General features: G+C 42.0%; 1 protein-coding gene across 1 annotated transcript in view; it reads right to left on the bottom strand.

Annotated features, from left to right (window-relative positions):
- Nucleotides 1-17,747, bottom strand: part of DGAT1 (diacylglycerol O-acyltransferase 1) — a 316,877-nt gene that overhangs the window by 213,614 nt on the left and 85,516 nt on the right. The window contains exon 2 of the mRNA XM_085604343.1: nt 13,818-13,905. Coding sequence (XP_085460469.1) covers nt 13,818-13,905 — 88 coding nt within the window. The remainder of the gene's footprint in view (nt 1-13,817; nt 13,906-17,747) is intronic.

The raw sequence follows: 17,747 nt of genomic DNA, 5'->3' as shown, positions 1-17,747 counted from the left end.
ATAGACCAGGCAGGACCATTTGTGGATGGAAAAATAAATGAAGAAGGTGTTACTTTTTTAGTAGACAAAGGTGCGACAAGATCAACTGTCAGGTCAACAGATATTAGAAATCTTCCTCTCTCGGATGAAGCAATCCAAGTAGTTGGTGTAGCCAATACACAAATCAGAACAAGTCTTACTGAACCAGTAAGAGTACAAATAGGGAAATTTTCAGACATGCACAGATTTATCGTCTGTGACACAAGTCCAGTAAACCTGTTAGGTAGGGATTTGTTATGTAAAATGAATTGTACAATTTTTTGTACACCAGATGGAATAGCTTTTGAAACACCAGATGAGGATGTTTTGTACCGAATGACTCTAGAAAATAGAGAAAGTGAGTTAATTGGTGCATATGCTGTGTTTGATCCGGAGGATTTGCCTCAAGAGCTGAGAGACACAGTGAAAAGGACAGTTTGGGATTTTACTGGAGAGGATGTGGGATTGATGAATAATGTAGATCCTGTGAAAATTTCAGTGAAAGAGGGAATTACTTATCCTAACATTCCTCAGTACAAAATGACACCAGAATTGAGGGAATAACTCCTATAATTGAGAAAATGATTCAGCAGGGAGTTCTGAGAGAACTACTGAGTAGTCCGTGTAATTCACCGATAATGGGGCTAAAGAAGCCTAATGGGAAATTCAGGATTGTACAGGATTTGAGAAAAGTTAATCAAATTGTGGTGGCATGTTGTCCTATTGTGCCAAATCCATCAGTGATTTTGTATCAGATTCCACATGATGCTGAGTGGTATACAGTGATTGATTTGTGTCATGCTTTCTTTTCAATTCCATTGCATCATGATAGCCAGCCGATTTTTGCATTTAGATTTGGCCAGCGTATTTTAGCATGGTGTCGTATCCCACAGGGGTATACAGAGAGTCCTTCAATATTCAATCAGTTATTGAAAAAGTCATTGGAGAGTTTGATCATGCCTGAAAGTTCAGTATTAGTGCAGTATATTGATGACCTACTTGTGGCATCAAAGACACGTGAAGCTTGTGAAGTAGATACTATAGCTTTACTGAATCATCTGGCAGATGGAGGGTTAAAATTCTGCAAGAAAGAGGTGCATTATCTTGGACACAATATTGAGAAAGGTCTGAGAAAAGTGACTGATGACAGGATCAAAATTATCAGGGAAATGAAAGCCCCAAAGACCCAGAGGGAAGTGAGAATGTTCCTGGGAATGGTGGGTTATTGTCGTCAGTGGATAATTAATTTTTCGCTGATAGCAAAGCCACTGATTAAGCTGACTAAAAGTGAGATGACAGACCCATTGGAACTAGATGGGGAACAAATGGAAGCATTTGAAGAGTTAAAAAGTAGAATGTGTGAAGCCCCTGCTTTGGGTATGCCAGATTATGAAAAAGAATTTGAATTGTATTGCAGTGAGAGAAATGGATGTGCACTTTCAGTGTTAATTCAGAAGCATGGATTACTGAGAAGGCCTATTGCGTACTTCTCATCGACACTTGACCCTGTAGCTGTGGGTTTACCAGGTTGTCTGAAATCTGTGGCTGCAACATGCAGAAGCCTAGAACAGAGTGAGGGAATCATAATGGGATATCCTGTAAGGGTATTCGTACCTCATAATGTGGCAATTCTTTTGACGAGAAGCAGAACTCAGTACATGTCATAGTCGGTTGACTAAATATGAAAAAGTCATTCTGGGAGCATCAAATGTGACTCTTGAGAGATGTGTGAATGTGAATCCAGCGACATTGTTGCCGGATATTGAAAATGTAGGTGTGAAAACAGAAGATGATCACAATTGTTTGGATGTGCTTGATTACTGTACAAAACCGAGACCAGACATAAGGGATCTTCCCTTGCATGAGAGTGATCATGTGTTGTTTGTGCATGGATCATGCCTGAGGAATGATGAGGGTGTGCTATGTGCAGCATATGCAGTGTGTAAGGTTTCAGAAGTAATGGAAGCATCATCATTGAAAGGAGTGAAATCTGCGCAAGTTGCTGAATTAATTGCATTGACAAAAGCTTGTGAAATTGGGAAAGATTTGAGAACGACTGTGATGACTGATAGTCAGTATGGATTTGGAGTTGTGCATGACTTTGGCCAACTTTGGCTACAAAGAGGTTTCTTGACGTCGAGTGGGACTCCAATAAAGAATGCTGAAGTGATTGGGAAATTACTTGAGGCGATACAGCTGCCTAAAGAATTAGCAGTTGTAAAATGTGCTGCTCATGGACAAGGAGATGATTTTGTGACAGTTGGCAATAGATATGCTAACGACATTGCACAATATTGTGCAAAGAATAACCAGTCTATTAATCGGGAACGAGAGGGTGAAATGTCTTTTTGTTCTGTGATGTTTACTAATGTCTTAGAGACATGGGATGAAGTGAAACAGTTGCAGGATGAGGCAGAGGAGGAAGAAAAGAAAGATTGGATTAAGGCAGGTTGTGCCCCGAGAGAGACAGACCATGTTTGGGTCTATAGAGATGGCAGACCAGTAATGCCGAACTCCATGCTGTCAGCAATGGCAAGGATGTATCATGGCCAGGGACATTTGGGAAGGGATTCAATGATTAGGTCTTTTAAGCAGACCTGGTACAATGCAAAGTTCAGGACAATTGCAGAAAGTATCTGTCAAAGATGTTTGATTTGCCAGCAATTTAACACTGGGAAGAAGACAGTGGTGAGTCTGGGAACAATAGGCAGAGAAGGAGGTCCTTTTACAAGAATGCAGATTGATTTCATTGAAATGCCCCAAGTGAACAGACTGAGATATGTACTAGTTGTAGTCGGTTTGTTTTCAAGATGGGTGGAGGCCTATCTGACTAGGAGAAATGATGGAGTAACAGTGGCGAAGTTACTGTTAAGAGAGTTGATTCCTAGGTACGGATTTCCGGTAACGATTGAGTCTGATAGAGGTGGACATTTCTATAATGAAATGATGAGTTTGATTTGTGAAGCATTAAGCATACAGCAGAAGCTACATTGTGCATACAGGCCAGAGGCTTCTGGTGTGGTTGAGCAGATAAATGGCACAATCAAGAACAGGATTGGTAAGATGTGCTTAGCCACTGGCATGAAATGGCCAGATGTCTTGCCTCTAGTGCTAATGACTATTAGATCTACTCCAGATAGAACTACTGGTTTAAGTCCGCACGAAATCATAATGGGACGTGCAATAAGACATGCATATGTACCTGTCAATAAGTTGATGACAATAACTGATGACATGATTTTGGATTACTGTAAAGGCCTGGCTGACGCAGTTCATTCTGTGTTTCACCAGATTGGAGAAGAAGCTACTACACTTGAGAAGAAGCAAGCTCATGATCTGAGTCCAGGAGACTGGGTGAGGATTAAAGTTCACAGAAGAAGAAATTGCTTGGTTCCAAGGTGGGGAAGACCAAGACAAGTCATTCTAACTACGACGACTGCAGTGAAGTGTGCTGTGTGAAAAACTGGGTGCATGCGAGTCATACTCAGAGTTCCAAACCCAAAGGATGGGACTGGTAGAGAGTATTTTGAAGAGTCAGATTCCAGTGATGATGAAGACCCAGAACCAGTGAGAAAGAATCAGTTCAGGAAAAGAAGCAGAAAAGGCTTCAAGTTCAAGAGAAACATTGAGAATTTCAGAAAGGAGATCTGATTCTGAAAGAGAGCCTGAAGTTCCAAAAAGCAGTGGAGGAAAAGGAAAAGAAAAGAGCAGTTCCACAGAAATTACTCCTGAATCAGAAGAGGAGGAGATTGAAGAACCACTTGAGATTATATCTGAAGAAGTAGGGTCAGAAGAAGATAGAGAGGGACAGATTGCGGAAGACCCCCGAGGAGGTGTAGGGAACACTTCTAATAAGCTAGGTGAAGGGACAAGTAGACAGCAAGAAGATTGCGTGTCGGAGACCCGAGGAGGGAAAGAAGTAGGGAAGTCTCAAATAGTGGTGAAAAAGACTGTGGAGCGAAAGAAAACTGCTGAAGAACAAGAGCGAAAGAAAACTGCTGAAAAACAAGAGGCATTTGAAACAGAATCGGATGAAAGTGAAAGTGGAAAATCAGAGGGTCGAGTTCTGAGAAAGAGAACTTGGATTGGAGAAAGAAATACAGAAATAAGACCGAAAAAGGTCGTAAGAGGAGATTTTTGGCCTAACAATAGAGTAAAGAGGCTGAGATACAGATTGATAAGAGGAAATACATCGAAAGCTGAACAAGTGAATGAAGTATCGAGTCAAAACGAAGTAAAAAGGAAGGAGCAAAAGGAGTCAAGAGAACCTGAGGAAATAAAGAGAATTAGAAGACCCAACCAAAAGTACAGATCACCGGAATGGTCTTATGTGGCACTGTCTGAAGAAGGAGAAGAAGAAACAGTGACTCGAGATAATCCGGAGGGGATCTTGAGAAAAGTGGTTGAGGAAAAGGAAGAATCTGTTGGAATCTTAAAAGTTATTCTGACTGACATTGGAGAAGAGTCAGATGCACAGGATGTTGTTGATGATCTGATACACTTTGATGTTGCTGAAGAAGAAGGAGTGAAAAGTGATGAATATCCAAATTGAGTGAACTGAAGAAATCACTTGGAAAAAGTGAAAAGGAGAAAGTCTGAAACTCAGCTGTCTGAAGTAATCCAAAGTTTGAGAAATTACAGTAGTGGAGTAGTAGAGGCTAAGTCAAAAGACAAGGTCAAAGTAGTAAAATGGCTAACATAGAGAATAATCAAAGTAGATGTGCCTTCTTAAGAAGATGGTGTAGAATGTGCTGCTGCTGTACTGGATTATTAATGCTACTATGGGGTATTTTAGCTTTATTAGTTACATTTAGAGTTTCAATAGGTACATTTGAAATACATACTGAGAATGAGACTAATGTAGAGAAGAATTTGCAAAAAGTAGTTCCAACTAGAATTAGTAATACTTACATGCATAAAGATAGGTCAATTAATGATTTTTCTAGTAATGTTTTTTCAAAGTTGTTATACGAATATGTGAAAACAATGGAAGTAAGGGATTGCTACGTTTGTATGCAATTACCTGCATCCGTTTCAGAGGGTGTTACTTATCACCATCTACCAGCTACGTATGGAATTTCTTGTAGTGTATCAAGTAGTGTTTTTTATTTGTTAGGGAAAATAGATTATAAGATGTCTAACAAAGATAGTATTTTTGGGCACTTGCCAATGAACAAAGAGCTGAATCCAGCTAAAGAAGCTAACACTTTTGGTGAGATTTTTATTGAGAAAGAAGAATTAACATTAGATTACATTTTTAAGAATAATTTAACTTGTAGTTTGGAAGAAGAGGAGAAAGCTTTCCTGAACATGGTGGAGGAAAGGAGATTGAGTATCCATGAAAAGGCAGGGAAATATAAAGTGAGTGAGACAATTTGGGACATTGAGATGGGAAAAGAATTGAGAAATGGAGCTAGCCCAACTTTAGCTTTAGATGCACCACAGAAGGGTAAGCTGTGCATTACAAGAGGGAAATCCCAATAGGATACATATTTTGTTGGGACTAGTGAATGTCATGGTACATACTTCATTGCAACAGGATGGGATTTCAGAGGTGGAGAAGATACAATTTTTCCAGGAGTGTATTATGTTTGTGGGAACAAGGCTTATTACAAGTTGCCTGACCATTGGTATGGCATGTGTTATGTGGGCCTGGTTTTTCCAAAGATTTTTCATATAGATAGAATAGAAGATGTAGAACATTAATTTACTAATGCGCTTCAAGAGGGAAACTTGGTCTGAAATTGTGGGTGACATTTTTGGAGCTTTAATTCCAGCAGTGGGAATTTCTTTAAATGCTAATGGGATTCGGAAACTGTCAACTGTGGTGGATCGCTTATCGACAAATACCGCTTGAGGGTTTCTTTTGGTGAATACGGAACTAATTGCCGTGCGTGCTATGTCTATGCAAAATAGACTTGCTCTTGATATTCTATTGGCTAAGGAGGGTGGAGTTTGTGGAATGCTGAAAGTTCAACATTGTTGCACTTACATTCCAGATGAAAGCAAAGACCTGAAGGTCTATATCAAAAATATTACTGATTTGCATGAAGAATTGGTACCACTTGAAGCTGAAAGTATCTGGACTAAAATAGCTAATAAGGTGATAGCTGTTAAGAGTTTTATTGCAAAAATAGGTAGTACTATTATAGGTAAGATATTGTTTCCTTTAACTTGTATAATTGTTGCTTTATTAATATTGAGATTGGTGTGTTTGTGTTGTAAAAACAGGGGAGGGAAAAAGAAATTAATTAAAAGAAACAATGAAAAGAGAAATAAAAGGTTGAAAAGAGAACCACAAGAAATTGAATTAGAAGAATTAAGGGAAAGTGTCTATTTAGAAACAAAGAGGGATGATGAGAGTGTCTGGTGTGTAGTGTTGTGTAAGGAGGGAAAAGACATTTCAAATTTCTCCTAAAATGGGACTAAATTTTCACTAAATTTTTTTTTTTTGGGGGGTTATTTGGTGATAAAATCACCAAAGGGGGGGGATTGCTGGAGCAGGATTTTCTAATGAAAATCTATAGGGTTTTGAAGCTCTGGTTTGTCTATTTGTCATGATTAAAATTAATAATCATTAATTAATAATTATTTGTTTTGTGTAAGTGTGTGTTTAAACTTACCAACATACTAATGAGAAGAAAACCGACACGTGGGAACGCTTTTGTATTGCTATTGACAAATGTGCATGTTTTATTAAATAAACGTTGCTGAGTGCTGTTTATTTTAAGCACGAAACGCTTTTGAATTAATGCTTTTCTGTGTTGCTAAAGCTAGATAATTACATACACATAAGGGTATTAGTGGGGTTAACACTGTTCAATCACTATGCTGTGGTAACGTTGTTTTTGTCTCTTTTAATTAAGATGGTCCATTTTGGCCTAACCAAAAATGTCCGCCGTTTGCAGCATGGTCTCGAGTGAGAATTTGTGATGAGAAGGCCTTGCTGAACACATTTGATCACAGTCCTTGCCTGGTTAAAACTTTCCGTGAGGACAGCAGCAGTTCTGGGCAGGTTTTCAGATGTATTGGACAGCCTTGGAGGACAAAGGAACTGTTAAGAAAGAACTCTGAGCATTGTGTCATCGCTGAGGAAATGTGGACTGTAAAGAGATACATTTTTATTTTTGGTTCCTGTTCTGTTTTTTTTATTTTTGTGATTTTCCTGAGCGGAGATTTTCCAAATGTAGCGATGCGACATCCTTTCCTTCTCGCTTTGCTCAGAGGTTCAGCGGATGCGATGAATACTTTTTGTTGCTTTCTTTTGTCTAAAATATTATAAAATTGTTAGCCTAGAGAGGGTTTTTGCCACTTTGCCATTTTCTTCCCAAACCTGCGTTGGTGAGGATCGATGCTGTGAGGACGGTGACTTGGGAGATTTCTACTGAGAGACTTGTCCTGATGACCCATTCTGACATTTAGCTAGAATAGGTAATTATGAGAAAATGATTTATTCTGATTAATTTCTTTTGACTAATTTTAGATAAAGAATCATAATTTTAAATACGGTGTTGGTGATTATTTCTTGTCAATTATTGAGTACTCTATTTGATTATTGATGTATAGATTGTTTAGATTATGACAATTGCAATAGCTAGGTCTTATCGACCTCGGTGTAGATGTGGGGTTTAGGAGTTTGAAGGTTTCTTTCCACAGGTTCAATGCTGGTAGAGTATTTGAGTGTATGTTAGTGAAATGGGCCCTAGTGTATGGTGAGTGTATGTGCGTGTAACTGTGAAATTACTCTATCCGTGGAAGTAGGGAGATTTTGTACACCCCAATCTGCATCATTCACACATTGACTTGATTGGGCTCTGATAAGGACCCCCCTCATCACAGGCCCTAGAGGGATTGGACCGTGGCTTGCCATGAACATTTGGGGTTAGTTGGGTGGTGGGGGGGGGGGTCCATTTGAGGGACCGCTTGGTCATCCTGTTGGAGGCTTGGGATGGGTTTCCACCGCAACAGATACTCTGTGTTACAGGAAGTATGGAGGTTGGGGGCAGAGGGGGGGGGGGGTGGACGGGGGGCAGCTCATCAGTTTTGTTTCTTAATGAATGCTTCCGCACCATACACATGTCACATAGATACACCCTACATGCATCAGATGCTGTTATTTTGTAGGCCACCTAGGGATGACTCACTTGACAGGTAACATACCTACAGGGGAACTCAACAACCTCGCCTGGAATGTGCGGGGCTTGCTTAGTAAAATCAAACGAGGGGCAGTGCTTCACCAGGCGAAGAGGTATGCAGCTGACGTACTGTTGCTCCAGGAAACGCATCTCCTGGGCACAAAGGCCCCTTGCCTAGCTCGATACGGATACTCCACGGTATATCATTCTGGCTTTACACAGGGTGCAAGGGGTACTGCCATTCTCATCCACCGTAGGGTGCCACTCCAAATCACATGTCATTGGCTAGACCCGGGGGTGGGTCGATACACTGGTTTCGGGTATTTGGCCGGTGAACAGATTACACTGGGTAGCGTGTATGCCCCTCAGCCCCTTGGTCGGACGTTTATTGATAAACTAACGCAGCTGAGGGGGGGGGGGGGGGGGGGAGGAGATCTCCCGGGTGGCCATGTGGTATTGGGGGGTGATTGGAAAGATACTATGGGTCCACTAGATAGGTGGCGAGCCCGACAACTCGATACACCCCCCGGTTACATCCAAACTAAATATACTTGCACATACTCTGGGATGGGTGGTCACGTGGCGTGCCTTACACCCGACAGACGCTGGGTTTTCGTATCTGACTTCGGCTCACCCCACTCTTTCACGCCTAGATTTATTTCTTCCCCATAGTTACATGCACAGGGTGGCACATACATCTATTCTGCCCCGAGGTTTGTCGGATCATTCACCGATCCAACTTAGCTTGCGTCTGTCCACTAAGAGGGCCTCCTATAGGTGGCGCATGTCCCCCTGGCTGCTTCGGGACGAGGCATACAGAGCGATGCAGAGTCAGGCGATTACAGATTACTTCAGATACAATGCCGGGTCATGCCAGTCCCCACTTGTTTTGTGGGAAGCGTTAAAGCCCACGATTCGGGGTGCAGACATAAGCTACCGCACCGGGGAAAAGCGTCGCCACTTGGCCCAGGTATGCGACCTGGAGACCAGACAGGAAGAACTCCAATCCCGTATTGTGGGCGGCTCAGACCCCACGGCCCGCAGGAATCTGTTGCATGTGCAACAAATGCTCCATCAAGCCCACACAGACTGTACCAATGGGGCGATAAGTCTAGCCAAATGCTCCATAGGCTCTGCCAGGCTAGGGTGGCCCCGACGCAGGTACCCCTTTTGCGGTCCCCTTCAGGGTTACTTGTACATCCCCCCCCCCCGGACCTGTACGGTTCTGCAACACTTCTGATTGGGCATAAGATCCTGTTTGGGGCAGGTGCTGGCATGGTGCATTCCTGCCGACCCCAGTTTGGTACTCCTACACAGTACCGAAGACATCGGGTGGAACAGATAAACGGCATTTATTGTTTCTAGGGCTTACACTAGCGAAACGCGACATTGCACAACACTGGAAGGCAACACTCACACCCAGCATTGGTACCTAGAAGAAAGCAATGGATAAGTGTCTGTCCGCTGAAGATGCAGTATTTCAGGCTAGGGTTTGTCCGCAGAATCACAAAGATATGGGCAAGATGGGCCGCGTATCGTGGCATAGACCTGTCACTTCTGGGGTCAGTGGCTCCCTCTGATCCAATAGATAGGTTGTGAGCAATTCACAGATATAAGACAATGGTGTAGTGTAGAGGTAAAAGGGGCAAGATTGCAATACAATTACATAATGTAAGGATGTATGGTGCGTGGTTGGGAAAGGGGGGGGGGGGGGGGTTAGGGTCTGCTGTTCCGCAGACTTCGTTGGGGATGATATATGGTGCCTTGCTAATGTATATTGTTTTCTTACATGCTTGATGCTCGCTGGGTTTGCCCATATGGTACCTTGAAAACCAATATTTGTTAAAAAAAAAAAAAGAACTACCAGGAAACACATAATTGTGCTCAATACCCATTTTCAATCCAGCCGCAGTTACTGATGGAATACAAGGTGCATGAAGATGGGGTTGATTAGGTTTGGTAACTCCAATAATCCTTGTATTATGGTGGGAGACTCTAAAGCATGTGTAATGTCTCAGTGTTGAAGTGTTTCAACCTCAATGGGGACGAATGCTTATAATGGTTTTACCCCAATTTACTATTGATTATGCGTTTGTGAATTACCGTCATGTGGAGCAACTGGAGGTACCACGTGATCGGAAGGCAGTGATCTCCATTAACCATGTTGGACTTTGTATTTTTTTTTAATTTGTAAAATCTCTTGTGTAGTTTGGAAGCAAAGACGTCTACATAAATGTCTGAATATGGACTAAAGCCAACTGAGGATTATAAACTAATGTCCCACTCCGCTTTGATGCAAAGGTCTCTCCATAGTGAGATAAAGTCACTGAAACCATAAACCGGAGTCAATGAATCGGAATTAGGCAGTTTGATCCAATGGGGACTGCGTGGTTAAAAAAAAAAAAAAAAGTTAGATGCCCAGAACACCAGCAACATTTTGAAATGCTAACCGATGTTGCAAGACATCAAGAGTAAATTCAATCTTTCAGAAAAGAGATAATTTTTTGGGGCAAATTGTAATGTTCAAAAGTGGAAACATGGAGACAAATATTCCAAATCGGTTACGTTGTAACACCTTCAAGTGTCTTTGGAGGGTTTTCAGACAAGGTAGATATTGGCTTTCATGCTTTTAGCCGAAGCAAAACTGGGGAATAACATCAGTCTCCTTATTCCTCAAAGCCCCGGTTTTGGGATTGAGCGCCCAGTAGTCTCATTGCAAGAATCTTAATCCCCTCTCTACCCTGCCACACAATCTTACACATCTCCAAGGAGTGGATTCCTTGGTTTAAGAAGGGTCTCAAGATCCTACAATGCTCCGGCCGCCTTTATACAAACGGACTGCTTTGAGCTGTGGGTGTAAACTCAGGGTTAAGAACGGTCAACATTTTACTTGTAAATCCAACCGCAACTTTAATCTTTTTCACTTCATCGCCACGTACAAATCTATCTCAGATATCCTGGCCAGAAAACAAAAATCACCACACCACCCGGCGGAGGTAGTCCAGAATCTCGGGGTGCTTATCAATACTAAAGTCTTTAGACTCACAAACTTCAAAATCGGCCTACTTTGAAAACAATACAGCCTTACAGTGAGACAGTTGGCAGACCCCAATGATAAACATGCACTTAACCGCTCCAGGCTGCACTCTGCCAATCCATGAATCTGGATCTACCCGAAAAATACATACAGTGACAACAACGGGTTAAAAAATTGCTGCTCCAGCCCCTCAATAAAATTCCACGCCAAATTCAGATAACTTGTATCTGAAGTCACTTCACTGACGGTCAATACGTTATAGAATCAATTTAAAGCACTGACCGTCTTACCCATGCTCGGAGTGGGGGTGCCACATAACTAACATAGAAGTTCTCTGTTCACCCTACCAGCTCGCTCACTTAGCGCGGTCTGAAGAGTTTGAGGGGATGAGCAAAGTGGAAGCGCTGGTAACTACAGAGGCATGTCCTTTCCCATCACCGCTGCCAAGCTATGGAACCATCCACCTGCCAACTTACAGCGAGAAACCAATCTCATTTTCAGAAAAAGGTTAAAAACGTGCCTATTTCAAGGTTAAACACTGGCCTTTCTTCCACAGTGGTTTATAAAAGGGTCAAGTAGCTTCTTGGAGGTATTGTGTATCGAGAAGGCACCATGAAGCTTTGCACAGACCGTCATAAATGACCATAGCAAAACAAGCGCCTGGTATCACTATTGTAGTTCCGAGTGCTACAATCAAATGGAATCAACCTCCACAGGAAGAGGAGGACATGTCACTCAGCACAATATATGGGAACTAACCGATTCTAAAGATTCAAGATATTACCAAAGCAATAAGGGTTGCAACAAAATCTAGGGGCATGAGGCCCAGATGCCCTGTCCAGGTTCATTATCAAACCTATGCCCGCTGAGTTGACAACCTTCCTTCAGCCAAACTTTCCAAATATCTGTTACTGGCCTAATTCTACCCACAAGCCAAAAAGATCAGACAACTGCTCTGCTGGGCAGGCCAGGGTAGTTTTCAAAGCATGGACTCGATATCTGAATCCACGGGTACTCCAAGTCAGACAGTTTTTGACCATCGTCAACAAAGGGGAGTTTCCTAGCCTTGCAGGTTTTAACGCATCAATGTTAAGACTGAACAGTAAGGAGTTTATGGCTCGTGCATACATTTCAGCAGCGCATTTGATAAAGTGGTCCTTTATACACCCTAGAAGAACCTTCAAAAGATATGCGTCAAAAGTTTTTTTTTTTCTCTTGCTTATGGAATTCCATGAAGGTACATGGGTGAAAATCCTACCAGGCAATGGAAAATGGTACTCCCAATAAACAGAAGAGTAAAACAAGGCTGAGTTTTGGCTACTTTTCCTTCCTCAGACCATCTACACAAGTTTCTAAATTCCATGCTCTCATTCGAATTTTTTCTTGGGAAATAAAAAATTGATTTGCTTTATGTAGGTGGACAAATTGCTTTGTTGTACTACTTAGAGACTGGACCTCAACAAAAATGGAACTGCTTAGAAAATTATGTGAAAATGCTTAAATTATCTCAAATGGTTTCAAAATGTGAAATCTTGGGATTTTTGCAGAAACCTATAATTCTATGGTACATTGATGACCATTCATTGGAGACCCCAATACTTAATTGTTATAAAAAAGACTTCTTTATGCTCATCTCAATTTTGGAAAGCCCATCTTGAAACATCAACTCCTGTAGTCACGGACACTCGAATAGGGCCATCTTGTTGACATTGGAGTATGGGAAAACAGAGTTGATGAATTTCAGCATCCATACAAGAGGTTAAACGTCTGGACATTTCATTATAAGGCTTAGAGTGCACCCTGTTAAAATGATCACATGTCTTAATGTCGTAGAAGGCTTCCTCTGGAAAGGATCTCAGTGATGGTCTCAAAGATGGTTCATGACAGTCCAACTATTGAGGGCACTAAATACGAGTTGGCAATGGCTGGCATTTCTGTGAAAGCTCATGAACAGGTAATAAAGATTTGGTACATTTGAAACTATTCAATGTAATGCTTTGCGGAGTCTTTTATCATGAAATAGAAAAGGATACCAAGTCACTACATTACTAGAATTTAATAAAACACCAACCAGTGTTGGGGAGGTTGATGGAAACATAATGCAGTTGACACGTATCGTGCTCAACGAATCATGAAACTGTATCTTGAGTCTTGCTCTACTGTGCTGAGTTTTGAGGATGGTGAGCTGCACGGTTTACACATTACTCCAATTAACTCACATAGGAAAAAGCACAATAGTCAGACTTTTATAAACCTTAAAACTGGTGACCTCATTAGAGATACAGGAATTATCAAATAAAGAGCGCTGGCGTCGGGATTACGACTGGACGAGGGACAGCGGATCTTTTTGAATGTCCACAGAAACCCTAGCTTGTTAAATGCTTAAAATGTATGTTGCTAATGGGCAGAGAAATGCAAGATGCAAGACAGGTAAAATATACTCCAGCTGTGAATTTGTTTTTACCATTAGTAAAAATATTTAAAGGCTTTAAGAAATAACGAGCCAGTTGTATCTTTATTTGAGCCGCATTCTGCACCTCTGAGGAGGGAAAGAGTCATTTCATAAATGCATAAGATAGCAACAGGTCCTCAACATGAAAGACAACGCAGCTCTCGCTGCTACTCACCAGCATGATCACACACCAGTTCAGGATGCCTCTGTAGTTACTAAAGCCGCTGGCGGAGCTGAGCAAGGACTCCTGCAGCTTGTGGCATCTGGTCAGGGGGAAAGAAGAGACATGAACTCAGGTGAGTGGAAGGAGACACAGCAGAGAAGAGCTCACGCGTTCTGTGGAACCTAGAGGCTCGCACTGCATACACTTCAGGTGAGGCGCACACGGGTACTCAAAGGGTGAGGGACAAGCATGCTACTACACAGAGTAAGCTTGAAGACACGTTTGCACAAGCAGTAAGCTACAATAGAAAATATCTTTACAGTATGGAAAGCCGCCAGACTCTTAATCTACCTGGGTCTTATTCTTCCACACCTACCACGTTTACACAGTCCTCACAAACGCCACATTTCTGTTTCCAGCTCCTCCACTTTTGCTTTCCTATGACAAGTCTAAAGGAAGAGTCAAACTGACCACTACCGCGGGAGAGACGGATGAACGGAACCCTCAGAGCTCAATCTTCACACCACTGGTGAGGCGGAGACTCCAGATTGCTAGAACTAATGGTACAACCAAACTACGCTGGACCACAGGGCGCAAGAAATGCGGATGGGTCTTTGTCTGGCCTGTGCCCATGGGCAGCTAGTCCTAACACAGCGCATGTCTGGACTGGACTGCACTGCACTGCAGTTTCACACTAGCTAGCTGCATAAGTAAGGATAGCCAAGATCCTGCAGTTTCACACTAGCAAGCTGCAGAAGGATAGCCAAGATCCTGCAGTTTCATACTAGCAAGCTGCAGAAGGATAGCCAAGATCCTGCAGTTTCACACTAGCTAGCTCCATAATTAAGGATAGCCAAGATCCTGCAGTTTCACATTAGTTAGCTGCATAAGTAAGGATAGCCAAGATCCTGCAGTTTCACACTAGCTAGCTGCATAAGTAAGGATAGCCAAGATCCTGCAGTTTCACACTAGCTAGCTGCATAAGTAAGGATAGCCAAGATCCTGCAGTTTCACATTAGTTAGCTGCATAAGTAAGGATAGCCAAGATCCTGCGGTTTCACATTAGTTAGCTGCATAAGTAAGGATAGCCAAGATCCTGCAGTTTCACACTAGCTAGCTGCACAAGTAAGGATAGCCAAGATCCTGCAGTTTCACATTAGTTAGCTGCATAAGTAAGGATAGCCAAGATCCTGCAGTTTCACACTAGCTAGCTGCACAAGTAAGGATAGCCAAGATCCTGCAGTTTCACACTAGTTGGCTGCACAAGTAAGGCTAGCCAAGATCCTGCAGTTTCACACTAGCTAGCTGCATAAGTAAGGATAGCCAAGATCCTGCAGTTTCACACTAGCTAGCTGCATAAGTAAGGATAGCCAAGATCCTGCAGTTTCAAACTAGCTAGCTGCATAAGTAAGGATAGCCAAGATCCTGCAGTTTCACATTAGTTAGCTGCATAAGTAAGGATAGCCAAGATCCTGCAGTTTCACACTAGCTAGCTGCAAAAGTAAGGATAGCCAAGATCCTGCAGTTTCACATTAGTTAGCTGCATAAGTAAGGATAGCCAAGATCCTGCAGTTTCAAACTAGCTAGCTGCATAAGTAAGGATAGCCAAGATCCTGCAGTTTCACATTAGTTAGCTGCATAAGTAAGGATAGCCAAGATCCTGCAGTTTCAAACTAGCTAGCTGCATAAGTAAGGATAGCCAAGATCCTGCAGTTTCACATTAGTTAGCTGCATAAGTAAGGATAGCCAAGATCCTGCAGTTTCACACTAGCTAGCTGCAAAAGTAAGGATAGCCAAGATCCTGCAGTTTCACATTAGTTAGCTGCATAAGTAAGGATAGCCAAGATCCTGCAGTTTCACACTAGCTGGCTGCAAAAGTAAGGATAGCCAAGATCCTGCAGTTTCACACTAGCTAGCTGCATAAGTAAGGATAGCCAAGATCCTGCAGTTTCACACTAGCTAGCTGCATAAGTAAGGATAGCCAAGACGCGCTTTAGCTACTGGACACATCATTAGCAGTTGAACTAAGCCTTACTGACTTACTCCAAGAGGTGGAATAGGTCCGGAATCAGCAACATTATCACACACGGTCACCTACAGTAAAGGTTAGCATTCACGTCCGTGATATTTCTTTAAACGAAACTACTTAAAAAATCAGGAAACGTGGGTCACTTAAAAACCAGAACAATTCACACCCAAAATGTCCAACACCTCCAGAAGGCTTTAGCGTGCATTAAACATCATACTAAGGTAACCAAAAACTCAAATATATTCAAATTTTAGGACTAAATGGATGTCAATTGGTTGCTATCACTAGCACTCATAACCACTCCGCTATTATCGGATCCTCAGGCTAGGTTAATCATGGACATCCTGGTGTCCATTACCACATTTCCAACAATGTGCACCCTCTGTCTCAACATCTACTGTAGATTCCTCGACAGAAGAGGAGATCCACTCAAGGGGGGAGCGCTGCTTCTGCCAACCCACAACAACAACAACAAAGCACAACGATTATAGATCTGCTAAGCGAGTGCAACTGGAAAGAGGATCCCACAGGACGAAGCAATTCAAAACTCTTCCCTGTGCTCAGGGGACTCAAGTCCCCAAGAATAGCTTGAGGTCCCACCAGAGTTCACAAGATTAGTTGGGAACCTATGTGGTTGAAGAATCATGTCCGCATGCCTTCCGAGGTGCCGGGAATGTTATGGGTCCATGGGATAGGACTGACTTAAAGTGCCATATCTCATTCAAGATCTTCCAAAGCAGGGCAGGGTTCTGTACGCATATCAATTTTTTCATTTCAATTTCTCTTTGGCAGATTTAGTCAATCCAAAATGATAGCTAAACCTATGACATCTATGTATATCATATCAAAATTGACAAATAACCATTTTCCTTATTTCCAATTGAAAAACCACTAAACAGATAATAGGATCTCAAGTTGGACCACGCAACTTCACCTCTTCCAAGCTTGGAGAAAATGCATCCATTCATTTTTTATTTGCTATTACAGACATTTTCATATAAAAATAGGTTGCCCTGTTGGAAAAGCTTTAATCAATTATAAATCGGAGCCTCTGGTCCAGACAGAATTAAAAAAGATTTTAGTAATCGTGTCAGGAATACTAAAGTCTATCAAGAACATGGAGGCACAAATTATCCGACCCGTGCATATGTACATATTTTAATTTATGATGATTTAGAATTAGGTTACTGGAGACTGATTAGGCCTCACTGGTCTGTGCTACTTTGACTCTTGCGGTTTTAATTTCCCGTTTTAGGGGATAGAGGTTAACTGGCTCTTTGTCTTTTCAGGAAACTAGCATTAACAAGAGTATTGGTCGCCCTTGAGGACCTGAGATGTCGCCTGGACGTCAAGCCGTACATGTTAGGATTCTGCGACGAAGGATTCCGAGATGGCATTTTTTTGTGGAAGGTTCTAGGTCCTTCCAGATGGTTTGAATAACACATTTGAAGTTTTCAATGTCTTTACTTTGCCCTCTGGAGTAGGAGCTAGCCTGCCAGGTTGTTCATCTTTAGCAAAATTGAGAAAAGAAAGAGGGGGGGGCCACGGGGTCTCTGATAAAGGAATGTGTGTTGTCTGATTTGACCCTCCCTTAGACATTTTAAACCTGCTTGTTAAATCCTCACTAAACTCTACAGGATCTGGTCAATGGGAATGAAATATACACTTTAGGAAATGTTTGGGTGAAGTGATACGTTTTATGAAGTGGCATCAAACATTTTTTTAATGATGTTCATATCACAACTATAACGTGTGCCCTCAAGTACCTGAAACTTGTATCCTCGCCATGCACGGTTATAAAGGATGTCATTTCAGATGTTGCAGGAATATGAATGATGTCATAGAACATCATGAGTGATGTAATATGCGAGTTAATTATTAGTACATTACATGGTGTGGGCGTGAGGTACAGC

This window comes from Triturus cristatus, chromosome 5_1 (assembly GCF_964204655.1).
Source record: "Triturus cristatus chromosome 5_1, aTriCri1.1, whole genome shotgun sequence".
NCBI classification, from domain to species: domain Eukaryota; kingdom Metazoa; phylum Chordata; class Amphibia; order Caudata; family Salamandridae; genus Triturus; species Triturus cristatus.
This window is presented reverse-complemented; position numbering and strand designations above follow the sequence as displayed.